Below are 17,961 nucleotides of genomic sequence, written 5' to 3'. Positions count from 1 at the left end.
CTGACTGGATCAAATTCAGCCTCAAACACTGTGACCCTGAGCAAGTCACCACCTCTGTTCACCTCAGTTTCTTCATTTGTAAAATGGATATGACATAGCACCTACCTTCCAGTGTTGTGAGGATTGAATGAAATACCATTTGTTAAGCACTTATCACACTGCCTGGCACATAACAGGTGCCTAATAAATGCTTGTTCTATTCCTTCTCTTGCTGTTTTAATTAAGCCTATCAGTTTCCAGCTATTAACTGAGGTCTAATTTTTAGCTTTATTGTTCTGAGAACTTTTTAGACTTGTGTCTTATTATGTTGATCCAAGAACTCCCTTGGAGAATTCTGTTTGTTAAACAGTGGCACTGGATGGCATACAGAGGCTGACCCCCTCATTCAGGCATCACTTAGTATTTACATTTGTTTATACAGCCAGAGGGGTAGAGCACCAAAAGTATTTTATAAATTGAAATAAAAAATGAATGAACTAACTTCATAACATGAGGATTCTGAGTAACTAAATTACTTCTTTTTTTTTTAACAAATCAAAAAGGAGAGTGTAACAATACCTGCCATCCAGATTGGCAGCTCGTACTGCTGCAAATATTTTGGTTTTCAAAGGCAGCCCTGTACTAGGAACAATCAGTTGCTGGCTGTAGGTTGAATCCTGTTGGTTAAAAAATAACAATATTGTAGTCAAATCAAGTGAAACATGTAGAATAGCTGTGCTAAGCTAACTTAGAATTTATTTCTCTGTAAGAGACATGGGTGACTAAAAACTCACAATTGCAACAGAGAACCACAGAGAGCTCCCTAAATTGTCTGGCCGTTCTTCTGGCTTCCAGGAATGATGGTACCAAATTCAAAAAGCTTGACTATGACATTTAAATCTTCTTCTGCTATTGTCTAGTTGTTGTTTGCTTTTTCCTTTCTGGGTACTAAGCTGCCTTTTTGAAAGTTGCTATCATTTTTGGAGAGTATTCTATTTATTGGAAGTATTCAAAATAATAACCAGCCTAATAAAGAGATAAAGTGAGCCTGAGCAAATGCCTGACACTGAGCTTGATTTTCAATTTCATAAACAGATGCATCTACTGAGGGAAAATGGTGGGCCTAGCGCTAGACTGTCTTAAAGGTACCCAAAGGCATTGTCATTTGCCCTTTCACAGGGAAAACAGAATTGCTAACTGCAAGAAGGACATAAAAACTTTATCCATCCATGCTGCCTAGAAATGAAGATGATTCCTAGGCAAATCAAATATGCCCTTTCCTCATCATTATACATAAAGAGGATGATATGACCCCAAATACTTAAAAGAAACAAACACAAAAAAGGAAACATTTACTTTCTTTAAAACTAGACCTGTGACTTCTTTATTCTAAAAGATCCCTCTAGTGATGTCGGTCAGCAGCTCATTTGTAATTCAGAGAGTTACCTGGGGCACTTAGAACTTAAGTGACTTTGCACAGATCATATGGTCAGTATATGTCAAAGATGGGATGAACTCAGGTCTTCCTGATTCCAAGGCTGGCTGGCAGCTGGCTGGCTCTCTCTTTCTGTCTGTCTGTCTGTCTCTGTCTCTGACTCTGTCTCTCTGTCTCTCTGTCTCTCTGTCTCTCCAATCTCTCCATCTCTCCATCTCTCTGTCTCCAATTCTCTGTCTCTTTCTCTCTTTTTTTCCCCATCTCTCTCTCTCTCCAACACACACTCTCTATCTCTCCAACACTCTCTAACTCTCTCTTCTCTCCTCTTTCCTAAAATTTCTCTCTAATATTTAGTTTACTAATATATTATTAAAATAGAGACTAGGATGACATCATGAATAGCATGTTGGACATAAAGTCAGGAAGACCCAGATTCAAATCCTGGCCTTTACTAGCCATGTGATCCTTTGCAAGTCATTTAATTTTGTGCCTTTGACAACTCCTAGGACTTAGCTACCAAGGAATTCCTTGTTGTCTATTTGCACAATTAAAATTATTACTACTAAATTTTAATGCCTCAAATACCACTAGTAAAAGTTAGATTCTGTAACATTATTCTCATATGATAAATTTACTTAGCTATTTTTCCAATGAAATAAACTGCAAATTTGGTGATGCTATATAAAAGGAGCCAAACCCAAAACAAAACTTCGGTTTGAAAGAATTGTTTAATATCTAATCAGATTGATTTAAATTTTTAACATAACTCATAATATTTTTCAAACTGGTTTATGTTTTTATTTGGGTAAGACTTGTTTTAGTTACTATTTTCTATCCCACTGTAAATGGCCCTTGATTGTAAGTTTTGTACAACAAGAGCATTGAAATTCAGGCTAAAATATGAGGTTTTATTTTATCTTACTTAAAATCTCAGGAGTCATTCAATGTATCATTTTATTTGAGGAACAGTAGTAACAATTACATAAAATGGTAACAATAAAAAGTGTCATCATACCCATACTTCTTCAATCTGATTTTCTCCTCTTTCAGCAGAAGAACAATTCAAGAGGCTGGACCCGATGACTTTATTAAATGCCACACAGAGGTTACTTTGTGCTTTTCTAAAATCAAGAGCTCTCCCTTTTGTTGAAAACTATGATACCCAACATTACTTAAATCAAAGACGCTTGAGCCACCTAAAATTCTATCCCAAATATCATGCAAATATAAGTCAAATGGTAGAAACATTTCAGTCAAAAGCTATGGAGTTATTGAGTCAGTCCTCATAACAATGTTCAATTTCTGGCTTTATTCAGTGACTGGTATTAGAGTACATTTGCTGAGTATTCAGTTGTTATAGTACTAAGTAACTTGGCAGCATCTCCTCTCAGAAGAAAGTTTTTAAAATGACAGAAATGCAATCTTCATTCCAACACATTTTAATTTGTTTTTTAGAACTCTGTGGTGTCTGACTACAAACTTATAAACATGATTTTTTTTTAAAAGCCTTTGGAAAATGTCCTACTACAATATTTATAGCTCATTATATTCAAAGTATAAAGCACTGACTTTTAAATCAGTTGCATGAATTATAACTCAGTGCCATGATGACATGAATAATAATGTAAAAATCAGATTCATAATTTACAAAAATGTTGCTTGATAGATTGAAAAATTGATATTTAAATCAGGCATTTAAAATGTATGAATAAAAAATTTTAATCAACATGAAAATATCATTTTGAGGATTAATGCTGCTGTTATAAATAGAAATCCATGTATTTTTCACATTTTGCTGCCACTGTCCATATTTACATGACAAAAGTTTAGACAATGCTCTGTTCCCGATCCAAATTATTTCATATGTGAAATAATTGTATGCAGCCAAAGATCCATACTGAAAATACTAACGCATTCAAACCAAGTCTACTTCTCAAAGAAATATTATTTATATGTTTTGCTGTATTTTTCTTCTTAAATGTAACACTTATGAAACTTTGACCCCCAACTACATATGGAAATATATGCACACCCATTATTATGTAACTAGAATGACAATTTGACATAATCTACAGTTCCTTCTATATATAACTATATGCATTTTTTTTTAAAATCTGGGAATTGGGGAGGCAGACCTGTGATTTCTTTGGTGTGGGGAATGCACACTGTGGAAACTCCTACTATTAATATGTATAGGCACTTAGTCTAACAAAGTCTTGGAGAATTGCCTGGAACACTGAAGAGTTGTGACCTCCTCGTGGTCACAAAGTTAGTATGTGTCAGGAACAGGATTTGAACTAAGGATTTCCTTACTCTAAAGCCAGTCCTCTGTTCACTTTGCAGCCCTACCTCTCTTTAATAAATACATAGAATCAAATTTATAAAGAGTCGATAGAAATTGGACTTTTTAGCACGTCTTCACCTCTAAGACACATGCAAGTGATAATAGAGACATTACCAAAAGATTATCAGATAATTGTGTTTGTAATATGCATGTATATAATGCATACTGTATGCATACATTACAAATACATTTCTCTAATTGCATATATATGAATATGTATGACCTCTTTGTAAATAAATGACTTATCACAATTAGAAAGACCTAAGTGAGTTTAGAATGGACAGTATCTTTCAACCATCACACTTACGTTATAAAGAAGTAAATTCAACGTGCTGACAAATGTACCATTGTTCTCTCGTACAGATATAGCAGCTGAGGACCTATAATCAATTTGGAAAAAGTGAGGGATTGAGAAGATTTTTATATTTCAACTTTGGGCTAGACATGCATTTTGCATTTAAAGTAATAAAACTCTGAGGAAATCTAACAGATTGGCAGGAGACTGGGAGCGGTGTATACTGTTTAAATCACTGAAAAGGTGAATAATTAGAAAGGAAGCAGAGGCTTAACAAGAAATTTGATTTTTATGGTGTGTTAATTCTTGGAAAATGTTCCCAATTGCACTTCATGTCTGAGTCTCCCCATGTGCACAGATTGTATTTCACAGGAATTTAAATCTCCAAACTATCACTGCTATTATATTCTGCAAGAAGAATGGTAGGGGAAAAAAAATAACTTCACTTTAAATTACTCAACACTACAGTAGCTTTACAATCATGGGGTTTTTTTCCTAATTTATTTTCCTAATTTTTCCATTAGATTATAAGTTCCTTGAGGGCAAGGACTGTCTTTTGATTCTTTTTATATTGCCAGCACTTAGCACAGCACAGTGCCTGGTAGTAGCAGGTGCTTAATAAATGTTTATTGATTGGTTAATCAATACTTTCCTTTTTTTTAGTTGCATTCATTATTCTGCTTCTTGTCCAGTCATTGTTTGCCTTTTCATTTTTTACCAACCAGTTTTGTTTTCAGGTAGACATTTGTTATCCCAGCAGCATCAATTATTTGTATTTGTACATTAAGGCAGAGTTTATAGTAATGAGTCATTTTCCTAGTAACTCATCACTATACAATAATTAGTTCTATATGATGTCATAAAGTCTTTCAGAAAACTATAAGATTCAGTTTTTCAGGTTTTCCAGTTAGAGGAAACCCTAGAGATCATAGAACATCGCCCTCATTTTGTTATTATTTTTCTATTATGGACCTAACATCAAATAAAATGAGCATTTCTACAAAGTGGAAAAGAAAAAGATGATTTGACATAAGCTATCTATATTGAATATTGAAAATTCAATATATTCAATATTCCTTGTATGGTGAATCTATATGACTAGTTTGCTTTTCCTCTCCAGCATATAATAAATCCAACATGCAACTTTCAAAGCTGTCCCACTTGTCTGTGTTTTCTTTTGGCTTCCATTCTCTTCTCTCTGTATACTTCTAAAAATGCCTCAAAGATCCTATTTTCTTTCTTTCTTTTCTTTTTTTCTTCTTTTTTTTTGGCGGGGAACCCTTATTTATAGCCCACTTTTCTTTCCCACTTCCCTCCTAAGTGAGAGGATTTAAAAAAAATTTTAAAAACCTTGTAATGAATAGGCCAAATGAAGTAAACTAAATCACCACATTCAACTCCTCTCATTTTAAAGATGAAAAAGTTAAGTCGCTTGGTTAAAGTCACACAAGTGGTGAGGAGCAGAGTTGGATTTCAAACCTAGGCCCTGTGACTTTAAAACTGGTGCCTTTTCCACTATTATACTACAATTCCTGAATTATTATCCAGATGTGTTGTCACAAATTTTCTGACATGTTTAAAAGACTGGTAGCTTATGTAACCAGCCTATAAAATGACTAACTTAATGATGTTGAGATAAAAGTAACCCAAAATGCATAACTTTGCATAGTCCCTTGCATACTAGAAACTCAATAAATATTTGTGGAATGAATAGATGCATGAATGAGAATACTTACGATGCAAGTTGAGTATTGTTGACCAAGTATTCCAAAGGGTAGCTGCAACTGAATTTGTACAAAAGCCCAGGCAGATAACTGATGATTGTTGGGGGATCTGGAGTATCAATATATCCTGAAATATTTCCTATTTGTACTGTTGTTACATTTCCATAAGCACTGACTCCTGGAACTGAAGATACCTATTAGAATAATAAATGTATTTTAATGACTAAAAGATTGTACCCAAGTAGTTACATATACATTATTCATTTCACCCATAATAATGTGTTTATGTTATTTTAATGAAATTTTATATAAAACAAGTTCCACAACAAGGAGATGGTAACAGAGGTTATATTACAAGAAGTCATAATAACTAGTTGAAAAGAACTTAAGCTCAGAAGTTTTCTCCAGACCTATCTTCTTGGACATTAAGGCTCCCTCCCCGGGTTAAGCTACAATGCTCCGTAATCTGTAAATTGTCAAGAACAGTACATACCATCCTGCCATATTTAAATTTATACTTAATAATATGAATAATGGCTAGTCTCCTCTTTGAGTAACAAAACTAAATGCAAACAGAATTGAATGCATTCAGTATATTTTATAGCCAAAAATGAAACAATTATCTACCTAATTAGGGGTAGGGGACTTAGGCTGGGATACTATTACAGATGAAAAATGTTAGAATGCTATGTTACTCAGACCAGATTTTATACTGATTGGATAGCTAATGGTTTAGTTCTCTATTTAATTTTGTCTGTGTAGACAGGATTCTGTTCCTTAGAACAAAAACTACCACTGGACAACTTTTAGGAAAATATTGGAAAAAATTAGTAAACACTTTGTGCCAGGCCCTGTACTGAGGAAAAACAACTTTTCCCTGCTCTTCACTGCTTGCCTTTAACTCTTCCCTAGTTGATTCTCTATCCTACTGCTTGGGATATACCCTTCATACACAACCAAAAACTGTTCTAAACCTTCTCTTGTGTCTTCAAGGTACTCATACCATGTCAAAAGGACTTCCCTTCATACTTTACTGAGAAAATAAGAAACTATTCACCATGAACTCCCTCATTTCCCTTTTCTACATCTCAAAATCCCTTAATATATTCCCATTTCTCTCCTCCTTTGTTGTTTGTCTGTTTTTGAAGAGGACCCATGACATCAAAGGATGATGTCTTGACATCTGCATGAATTGGATTAAAGTAAGGCTAAGTTACACAAATTTGTCAGCCTCATTCTCTTTTCCAGAGTCATCAAAGTCCAATAGCAAGACAGAAATCACAACAACTGGCGATGGCCCAGGATGCAGTGGATGATCTTGGCACTTTCCATGTCTGACCAAGCTCTACAGCACCTGCTTCATCTTCTTTCACGGCCATTGGAATAAATTGTTTTCATCTATCTATTCTGTCTGCAGAGTCTTCACACACTTGGGGCAGATACCCACCTAACTCACCAAGGGGTTTGAGGTCCATCAGTTACCCTCAACCTGGTTTAGCCTGTCTGCCAAGATGGTTTTATGCCATGTGGCTACTGTGCATGCTACAGCTTTTTGGAGCTACAGCTGGGAGCTTGATGAGAGGTAGATACCAAAAATGGATGAGCAGTCCTGAAAAGGACTCAGTAAGCCTTCAAACCAGAGGTGCTAGTCCTTCCTGAATACCCCATATACCCCTCCTTTATTCTAGTATCAAATGAAGATGTGAGCCTTCTATTCTCCAAGACTAATCTTTCTCCATATATCCCTTATCCCACTTTCTCCCACCTTCTCTAGCATATTGCCCTTAAATCATCTCCTCTCTCTAATCTTCTATCTCTCCTTACTTAATGGTTCCTTCACTACTGCCTATATAAATTCCCACATCACCCTCCATCTTAAAAAAAATAGTTTGACTAGACCCTCCCCTCAAGCTATTTTTCTATATCTCTTCTCCTTTTCACAGACAAACTCCTAGGGATAAAAATATAATAAAATAAAAGGAAAATTGAAAAAATCTACACTCATTTATTGCCTTCATTTCCTTTTATTTCAACTACTTGACAACTCTCTGTAATATGATTTTTTACCTCATCACTAAACTCTCCTCTAAAACTTACCAATAATCTTTTAATTGACAAATCTGATGGCATTTTCTCAATCCTCATGCTTCTTGACCTCTCTGAAGTATTTGACACTATTGACCTCCCTTTTTTCTTATATACTTTCTTCTCTGGTGTTTTGTGATACTGCTTTCTCTCAGATCTACTCCTACCTATCTTACTACTCCTGTTCAGTCTCCTTTGTGGTTTAGAATCTATTTGGATAAAACTAGCTTGAGATTCACTCCAAGGCTCTATCCTGGGCCCTCTTCTGTCTATATACTTTCTCTCAGTGATCTCATCAGATGCCATTAGTTCAATTCTTACATCTATGTAACTGATTTCCAAATATCTGTATCTCCCATTATGCATTTCCAGCTATCCATTGTACATTCAAACTAGATGTCCTGAAGCCACCTCAAAATCAATATGTTCAATACAGAATTCTTACCCCACCAAGCCACCCTTTTTCTTAAATTTATTTCTCTTAAGGATGCCACCATCCTTCTGGTCATGTTGTTAATCAGTCATTTCAGTAGTGTCTGACTCTTCATGACCCCATTTGGGGTTTTCTTGGCAAAGATATTGGAGTGGTTTACATTTCCTTTTCCAGCTCATTTTAGAAATGAAGAAGCTGAGGGAAACAGGATTAAGTGACTTGCCAGAATAATACTGCTGTTAAGTGTCTGAGGCCAGATTTGAACTCAGGAACACCAATCTTCCTGACTCTAGGCCCAACATTCTATCCATTGTGCCACCTAGCTGCTCCTTTCTGGTCATGCAGATTTGCAACTCTGGTGTTATCTTCAACTCCAATCTAATTTTCCGCACAGCTATTAAAGTGATTTGTATAATCTGTAGGTCTGATTATATTATTCCCCTAATCAACTGACTCCTATTGCCTTTAGGAATAAAAAGAAATCCTCTCTTTGGATTTTTAAGCGCAATCTAGCTTCAACCCACTTCTTTAAACTTGTTTTCTATTACTCCTTTTCCTTCACTCTGAGATCCAGTCAGACTGACCTTCTCATCATCCCTCATCTGTGACACTCCACATTCAATCTCTATGCCTTTATACCAACTCTTTCCCACATCTGAAATTTACCACTTCCTAATACCCTTCTTCAAGGCAGTGAGGCAGCACAGTGAAGAGAGCACCAGGCCTGATGTCAGGAAGACTCAACTTCCTGAGTTCAAATCTAGCCTCAGACACTTACTAGCTGTGTGATGCTGGGCAAGTCATTTAACCCGGTTTGCCTCAGTTTCTTCATCTGGAAAATGAGCTGGAAAAGGAAACGGCAAACCACTCTAGTATCTTTGCCAAGAAAACCCCAAATATGGTCATGAAGAGTCAGATATGACTGAACAACTAAAAAACCTCCTAGAATCCCTTGTTTCCTTCAAAACTGAGCTTAGATACTATTCATTATATGAATTCTTTAATGGTCCACCTAGTTGCTAGGGCCTTTTTCTTAAGATTATATTGTATTTATTTTATGAATTTATATATAATACACATGTACACACAGTAATATATGTATATATACAAATATGCATATGTATAAGTTTGTATGCATGTATATATACATGTGTGCATATAAGAGGTAGTATAGACAGGAAATCCCTAATAGAATGTAAGCTCCTTGAGGAAATAGACTATCTAATTTTTGCTTTTATATTCCCAGTGCCTAACATAGTACCTGGCATATAGTAGATAATAAATATTTGTTAATTGATATAGTCATGCATAAAAATATGAGAGTTGGCAGTCACCTGAGCTATAGATTTGAAGACAGAGCTCTAGCTGGGCACTGGAAGAGAATAAAGAAGGAAGATCAAAGAAGCCTTCTTGCCTATCTGAATTTATTTCTTAGCTGGAGGCATCACATATGACCTTCCCCTTCCCAACCCCTGTTTGTAAGGGAAAATTAACTTTATCATTGTTTCTTGTCATCTCTCCTGGTTTCATACACACACATACATTCAAATAACAGTAGTAGTAGTAGTAGTAGTAGTAGTAGTAGTTAGTAGTAGTAGTAGTAGCAGCAGTAGAAGTAATAATGGTAGTAGCAGCAGCAGCAGTAGCAGCAGCAGCAGTAGTAGTAAGTACATCCAAAAGTAAAAGTCTGTAGTTATACAATTCAGAAAGAAAAAAAAGCTTGAAACTACATTAAACTCTTTAGAGACATATGTAATATAGGGATAACTAAGGAATTAATTCTGAGCCAAAGCTTTCTTTCCTCCCCAAATAAGTCAGATTACCCATCTACTGTATAATTGATCATCAGTTTTTGCCTCCCTGTTTTTCTTTTCCCTAACTTTGAGATTGAATCTACACATTCAAAAGGAGAGTTAAAATTACTATCTGAATAGTTGAAGCCTTTAAAATTATTCAAATTGTTCTAAATTATCAAGAGATAATTCCATTTCAATATTCAACTATATTTCTTATGTAGGTTGTATCTACTAAAGGGACAAATTTTGACTTTTCAAATCCAATGTCATGAGAGTTTCACATATTTCCTCTAATTTGCCTTTCTGAGTAAGGATTCTCAAAACCCTAGTTAGCAGCTACACCAGTATTACCAATGTTGCATTAAGTCTTGTCTGTATGACAGACTGCCAGATCAACAGGTTAAGAACGGGTACTGCTAGATAATAAAGAGATACACATTAACAAGAAAGATGGTTAGGTTCTGTCATATACCAGGCAAATAAATACGGCCTCAGGTAATATAACCAAATCTGTTTGTGCCAAATTGTATGTACCACAGTTTATTAGCTAGTGCAACCAGAGATTATGTGTTTGGGAAGGAGGCCTAAAATGGGCAAAGGGAGATGATTTGTTTAATTTTATGGGGTTTTTTTTCTGTAAAAACTGATGGAGCTTCTTACTCACTTTAGACAAAAATAGAGGGAGTATTCTTTTTGCCCTGGACATGACATAATTTTAGACAAATCTTACCACTAGGTTGTTTCCACAGCCCTCCAAGGTGCTGAGGTTGATGATGAAAATGACCACTGCTGGAAAGGTATTGTTATTTACAAACCCTCTGCAGTGAGAATCCCCATGTTTTCCATTCAATGCCAAATCTGTTTCAGAATAACCCGAAAAAAGGACTGTGCAAAAATTAATCTTCATTGTAATGGCCTGCACTCCACAGTAGACACTGATGTCTCTTTCAGCTGAAATGAAAGTATATGAAAAGGAAATGTAAAGCTATACATATTTGAAAACACTATCAGGGCTTTTAATATTATTTATATACTCAACTTTTAGATATATTCTATTAATTTTCATATCATTGGTCTAATTCTCCATACTAGAAAGTCTCTTGCACAGGGTAGAAACAAAAAGATTCCCTAATGCTATTGAGTTTTTCCAAATGCTCCTATTTGTAGATATTAATAATCACAACAATGAAAATAATTATAGCTAACATTTTATAAAGTGCTTCCTATGTGTCAGGCACTGTGCCAGCACTTTATAAGTATTATCTCATTTGATCACTGATGACAATGTATAAATTGCATCAAGTACCAGAATACTATAAAGCCTCAGTGAGTTCCAGATCAATTAAAAAATGATTGGTCTAACCATCCAAATTGGAAAAGTAAAGTGGATGAATAATACATAGTTATTATTTTACATGATGTGAAATGTAGCTAAAGCAGCCCACTAAGTCAGTCTGTCCCTCTGTTCATTATCTGTCTCTATGTAAATTCTGAAAACAACACATAAACATAAAGATATACTCATATCTAGATCAGCTATGTCCTCTAGAAATAGAGACAGATGATAGAGATGGAGACAGAGCTAAAGGAGACAGAGCTAGAGTTAAAGGTGAAGGTTGGCTAGTAAGTAAGAACAATAGAAAAAAAGCCTGAATGCTACATTGATATTCCCAAGTCATGAAAAGAACAAGAAGGCATTTTCTACAGAGAGTGCATAGGAAAACCAGAGCAAGAATCTCACAGAAGGAAAAGATATGGAGAAACTACAACATACTTCAGAGAAAGGAGAACCTTCCCTGATAAAATCATGGCTGCTTCCAAAATATCCAATTGGTCAGATTGACATATCAGGAAAAGCTGAAAAACTAACTACCAAATGTTGAAATGCAATTTCTCATTATCTCTGCAAAAGTACACTGAGACGGAAAATTGCATGGGCAATTCAAGATCTTGAGAAGTAACTGACCAAGGAAACTCAAATTACTTAGATCATCTGTCTATTTATACTGATTAAGCTCAGTATATAATCCTCAAATCTTTATTTCATTTTGCTCACGGGGATATACGTTAGAAATAGAGTGTGTCAAACACTACAATCATAACTAACATTTTTTCAAGTGCTAGCTTTAAGGTTTGCAAAGCACTTTGCTCATGTTAATTCATTTTATCTTCACAACTCTATGAGATAAGTGCTTTTATTATCCTCATTTTACAAATAAGGAAACTGAGGCACAGAGAACTTAATTGTCTTACCCAGGGTCACACAGTTAAGTAAGCGTCTAAGGCGGGATTTGAACTCACATCTTCCTGACTCCAAGTCTTAACGCTCTGTCCACAGTGTTACCCAGTTACCTCAAAGTGACACCAAAGACAAAAATACACAAAAATGGAAATAGCTGTATGCGTGAGAGGCAGCATGGCACACATAGCACATGGAGCACTGAACTTACAGTCAGTAATATCTGATGGTTCAGATCCCACTTGGAACAATGATTAAGGGTGTGACCATAGGGGTGTGACCTCTTTGAGCCTCAGTACCATCATCTGTAAATTGAGGATTTCAATCTTTCAATACCTCACAGCATAGTTTAAAGACCCAATTTAAATAATATATGTAGAATATTTTGCAAACCTCCCCACATTATGTAAATGTCAGTGATAAATACAACCAGCAATGAATGCACGCACGCACACACATACATGCACACACATGGGCATAAGGCTATAAAGTACATTCTACTCAGTTCTACATGGCTTGTAGTGGATATCCAAGTTTCTGAAGCCCGCAGTGGTAGCTAAAGTAAGCCAGATCAAACTAGACTCCTGGTAGTATTTCTCATTTGCTGACTTCCTCTATCAGATAACTGAAGAGGGCCAAAGGGGAAAAAATTGCCTTTTCCCTTCTTTCTCCAAGAGTCCTTTTTCTTCACTAGAAGAAGGTTTTTATTCATTTTTGTTGGATTGACATTGATTAGGGTTCAACTCTGTACTTCACTTTCCCCTATGTCTTTGAAATAGAGGTTGGTTATGAATAAATATTGAAGTCCAAGACCAAAATTATCCACCCCTACAAAGCTTTTCATGAATACTGTGACATATCTTTAATTAAGTAATAATAAATAAAATAATAAATATTATTAAATATAATAATAAATATTATCAAATATAATATAAATAATAATAAATGTAATAAATGCAGTAATCAGCATTGATATAGTATTTCACGGTTAGCAAAGTGCTTCACAAATATTATTTCATTTGATTCTCACAACAACCCAAGGAGGTAGGTGCTATTATTATCCCCATTTTAACTAAGGCAAACAGAGGCTAAGTGACTTGCCCAAGCTAGTAAATGTTTTAGACTGGATTTGAACTCAGACCCAGCAATCTATCCACTGCACCACCTAGCTGGCTTTAAAAGTCAAACGGAGGAGTTTAAATTTTATTCTGGAGGTAATTTCTTTATTGGGAGAGAAAGGAGGAGGGATAGGATATGACAGGTGACATGGTCAGACTTGCACTTTAGGAACACCAATTTGACAGCTCAATGGAAGATGAACTGGAGAGGGGTGAGGTCAGCAAGCCGCTATAATGGTCCAAGCGAGGGGTGATGAGGGCCCGGGGCGGGGAGGGGGGCAAGATCATCTCAGCCTCTTCTTCTCCAAAATAAGGGGGAGATAATGAGTCTAAATTGATAGAGTGTGTCTAAATTGCTATCCAGGGCTCATTAACTAATGGTAACCAATCTGTATTCTGAACCATCTGCCGTTTTTGCTGTATCACTGAAGAATTGTCATTTCTGGAAGGAAACCGAAAATGAACCAGTAGTTGATCCCATTTCAAAGCATGAGGTCAAATGATGGCTTTTCAACAAAATAAAAAACAGAAAACTGTTCACCTCCAGGCTCACTCAAATTGTGAAAGCCCTTTGAGGCCCCTACATAGTCAAACATTTTTCTGGTGGAAGATGCACGGGGTAGCCATCCAAGCACAGTTTTACCCCTTGCAGCGCTCTTAAGAAGAAAGAGTTGCAAAAGGGCAAGATTTTGTTCTTTTGCCAGAGGCAGAGAAGTTAGCTTTAGAGTTAGCTTTAGAGTTACTGAATCACAGGGGCTCCCAGCAATTAAATTATATGAGCTTGTTTATTTCCGAGGCCTGGGCTGAATTGTGATATTCCTTTGAGTAATACTAAAATATTAAACTGTGTAATGAGGGCAAAGGGATGGAAACATCAAGAAATTTATTAGTTCTATGTTTCTTTCTTTTAAGTGCTCTGTTTTTGAAATTCTTGAATATCTTTTAAATAGGAGACAAGTATAAGCTGGGCTTATAGACTAGCAACCAAAATAGCAATACATGTATTTTCCTACAGACAATTTACCCAACTTTAGCTTTTAAATAGAAAATGAACAAAACAAAACATAAGCTTTACTTGAGTACAGTAGAAACTAAAATGTTTAGTTTTTTGTTGTTTTGGGGGAGTTTTTCATACAAAGTTCTCTTACCTATATTCAAGCCATTCATTCAGAAAACATTGAATACCCAACATGCTCTTGGCCCAGATTAGCACATATAATCTGCAGCTCTCTAGGAATGAGAGATAGGAAAATGCCTTACATAGGGGGGAAAAAAAAGGTCTACCTTGTCATTCTGCTTCCAGATTGTAAGAGTAAAAAACAACTCCACAAAAGTCCCAGGTAAAAAACCACATCTCTGCAAGGATCTAAATACATGTTCCAGATATATTCCTAGGACAAACTCTTATGCTACTTCTTTGTCTCTCGGAGGCACTCAGGGAAAGGGCCAGCTGACATAGAAGTTACAGGTGTAGAAGAAGCTTGCTCCAAATGTTGCCAGTCTACTAATGCCAGCATAAACTAAACCTCTGGGATTAGTAATGAGGAAGGGGAAAAGAAGGGGCTTTTTTTTTACTTTGCATTGATGTTTCCCAAGCCTCAAAGGGAGAATTGGCTCAGTGAATTCAAGAGAATCCAGCAATATCTATAGTCATATGAAAACATGCTCTAAATCATTATTGATCAAGAAAATTATATTACAATAACTCAGAGATACCACCTCACACCTATCAGTTTGGCTAATTTGACAGAAAAGATAAATGATGAATCTTGGAGAAGACATGGGAAAATAGGTACTCTAATGCATTGTTGGTGGAGTAGTGAAATAATCCAACCGTTCTGGAGAGCAATTTGGAACTATGCCCAAAGGGCTATAAAAATTGTGCATATCCTTTGATCCAGTAATACCACTTCTAGGTCTGTATCCCAAAGAAATCATGAAAAAGAGAAAAGGACCCACATGTTCAAAAATATTTATAGCAGCTCTTTTTGTAGTGGCAAAGAATTGGAAATTGAGGGGTTGCCCAGCAACTGGGGAATGGTTGAATGAATTGTGGTATATGAACATAATCTAAAATACTATTGTGTTATAAGAAATGATGAGCAGGAGGATTTTAGAAAAACTTGGAAAGACTTACATGAACTGATGCTGAGTGAAGTGAGCAGCACCAGGAGAACATTGTACACAGTAACAAAAATGTGTGATGATCAACTATGAATTCCTTAGCTGTTCTCAGCAATAGAGTGATCTGAGACATTTCCTAAAGATTCATGATGGAAAATGCTATTCACATACAGAGAAAGAATTGATGGAGTTCAAATGCAAATCAAAAGCATACTATTTTCACTTTATTTTTTTCATAGCTTTTTTTTCCTTTTGTTGTTTCTTCTTTCACAACATGACTAATAAGGAAATATGTTTTACATGAATGCACATATAAAAGCTGTATCGAATTGCTTACCATCTTAGGGAGAAGGGAAAGTTAAAATAGGAGGGAGAAAATTTTGGAGCTCAAAATCTTACTAAAAATGAACATTAAAAATTATCTTTACATGTAACTGGAAAAATAAGGTATTTAAGGTAGAGAGACAGAAACAGACAGAGAGACAGAGACAGAGAACCCAGCAATATGCTCTTCCAAAGAGAGATGGAAGAAAATACCCAGAAAATGCCTATGCACATAAATTAGTTTTTAAAAAAAAAAAAAACTAATAGAAGGGTATTGAATGTTCCTTGCAGGCAGAAATCACATTTTATGTCTCTCTATATCCTGCCCCAAATGCCTATTATAACACTTTGTACATAGTAGGACCTCAATAATAATAAAAGGCTAGTATTTGTACAACATTTTAAGATTTGCAAAGGGTTTTACATATTAACTCATTTGAGCCTCACAATAACCTTGTGAGGTAGATGCTATTACTATGCCCATCTTATAGATGAGGAAATTGAGATACAGGATTCTGTCTTGGGTCCTCTTCTTTTCTCCCTCTATGCTACTTCAATGGATGATCTCATAAGCTCCCATGCAATTGATAACCATCTTTATGCTGCTGATTCTCAAATCTACTTTTCCTGCCCCAATCTCTATGTTGACCTCCAATCTCACATCTCCAATGGCCTTTCAGATGTCTTAAATTGGATGTCCAGTACACATCTTAAATTCAATATGTCCAAAATTGAACTCATTATTTTTACACTTAAACTGTTACCCTCTCCTAACTTCCCTAATAAATGTCAAATACCATCTTCCCAGTGCCTCAGGCTCATAGCCCAAGTGTCATCCTTGACTCCACACCCCATATCCAAATTGTCACCAATGCCTGCTGATTTTACCTTTGAAACATCTCTTGAATACATTCCCTCTCTCTCTTCTGACTCTGCCACATCACAAGTGCAGGACCTCATCACCACATACCAGGATTACTCCAATAGCCTGCTGGTGGGTCTGCCTGCCTCAAGTCTCTTCCCCACTCCAACCCATCCTCCAGTCAACCAACAAAGTGATCTTCCTAAAACACAGGTCTGATCATGTCACACACAGCACCTGCCACTACCACACACCCACTCTATCTCTGTCTCTGTCTCTCCCTGTCTCTCAGTTTCTCTCTCTCTCTCTCTCTCTCTCTCTCTCTCTCTCTCTCTCTCTCTCTCTCTCTCTCTCTCTCTCTCTCTCTCTCTCTCTCTCTCTCTCAATAAACTCCAGTGGCTCTGTATTGCCTCCAGGAACAAATACAAAAATCCTCTATCTGGCATTCAAAGCCCTTCATAACACAGCCCCTTCCTACCTTTCCTGTCTTCTTACACCTTGCTCCCTAACACATACTCTGATCCTCTGACACTGACCTCTGGCTATTCCATGAACAAGGCACTCTGTTTCTCAGCTCTGGTCATTTTTTCTGACTGTCACCCATGCCTGGAATCTCCTTCTTCATCTCTGCCTGCTGGCTTTCCTGGCTTCCTTTAACTCCCAATTAAAATCCCACCTTTTACATGAAGCCTTTCCCAGCACCTCTTAATTCTAGTGCCTTCCTTCTTTTAATCATTTCCTATTTATATTGTATATAGCTCATTTGTATATATTTGTATACTTGTTGTCCCACCTATCAGATTGTGAGCTCCTTGAGGGCAGTCTTATTTTTTTGCCTCTTTGTTGTATTCCTAGCACTTAGCACAGTTCCTGGCACACAGTAGGCACTTAATAAGTATTTGTTGATTGACTGACTGACAAAGAGATTAAGTGACTTTCCTGCAGTCATGCTACAACATGTAATTATTACATATAGCTAACAAGTGTTTGAGTCATGATTTGAATTCAGGTCTTCCTGATTCCCAGGTACACATTCTTTCCACTATGCTACCTAGTTGCCTAAAACATCATTGATAATCCAGTCAAGAAATGTGTACCTAGCCAGCTATTTGAAAAGTGCCAGACTCATCTCAGATGAACAAAAGAAAAGCAGAGATCTATCCCACATAGACAGGATAGGTAAGAAATATCAAAGTGCCTTTG

At 36.2% G+C, this 17,961-nt stretch overlaps 1 protein-coding gene across 1 annotated transcript in view; it reads right to left on the bottom strand.

Moving 5' to 3' along the window:
- Positions 1-17,961, bottom strand: part of ZPLD1 (zona pellucida like domain containing 1) — a 58,049-nt gene that overhangs the window by 18,431 nt on the left and 21,657 nt on the right. The window contains exons 2-5 of the mRNA XM_027865906.1: positions 10,822-11,042; positions 5,790-5,971; positions 4,066-4,138; positions 559-656 (exon numbers count right to left, since the gene is read on the bottom strand). Coding sequence (XP_027721707.1) covers positions 559-656; positions 4,066-4,138; positions 5,790-5,971; positions 10,822-11,042 — 574 coding nt within the window. The remainder of the gene's footprint in view (positions 1-558; positions 657-4,065; positions 4,139-5,789; positions 5,972-10,821; positions 11,043-17,961) is intronic.

This window comes from Vombatus ursinus, unplaced genomic scaffold (assembly GCF_900497805.2).
Source record: "Vombatus ursinus unplaced genomic scaffold, bare-nosed wombat genome assembly UNPS02001419.1, whole genome shotgun sequence".
NCBI lineage: Eukaryota > Metazoa > Chordata > Mammalia > Diprotodontia > Vombatidae > Vombatus > Vombatus ursinus.
This window is presented reverse-complemented; position numbering and strand designations above follow the sequence as displayed.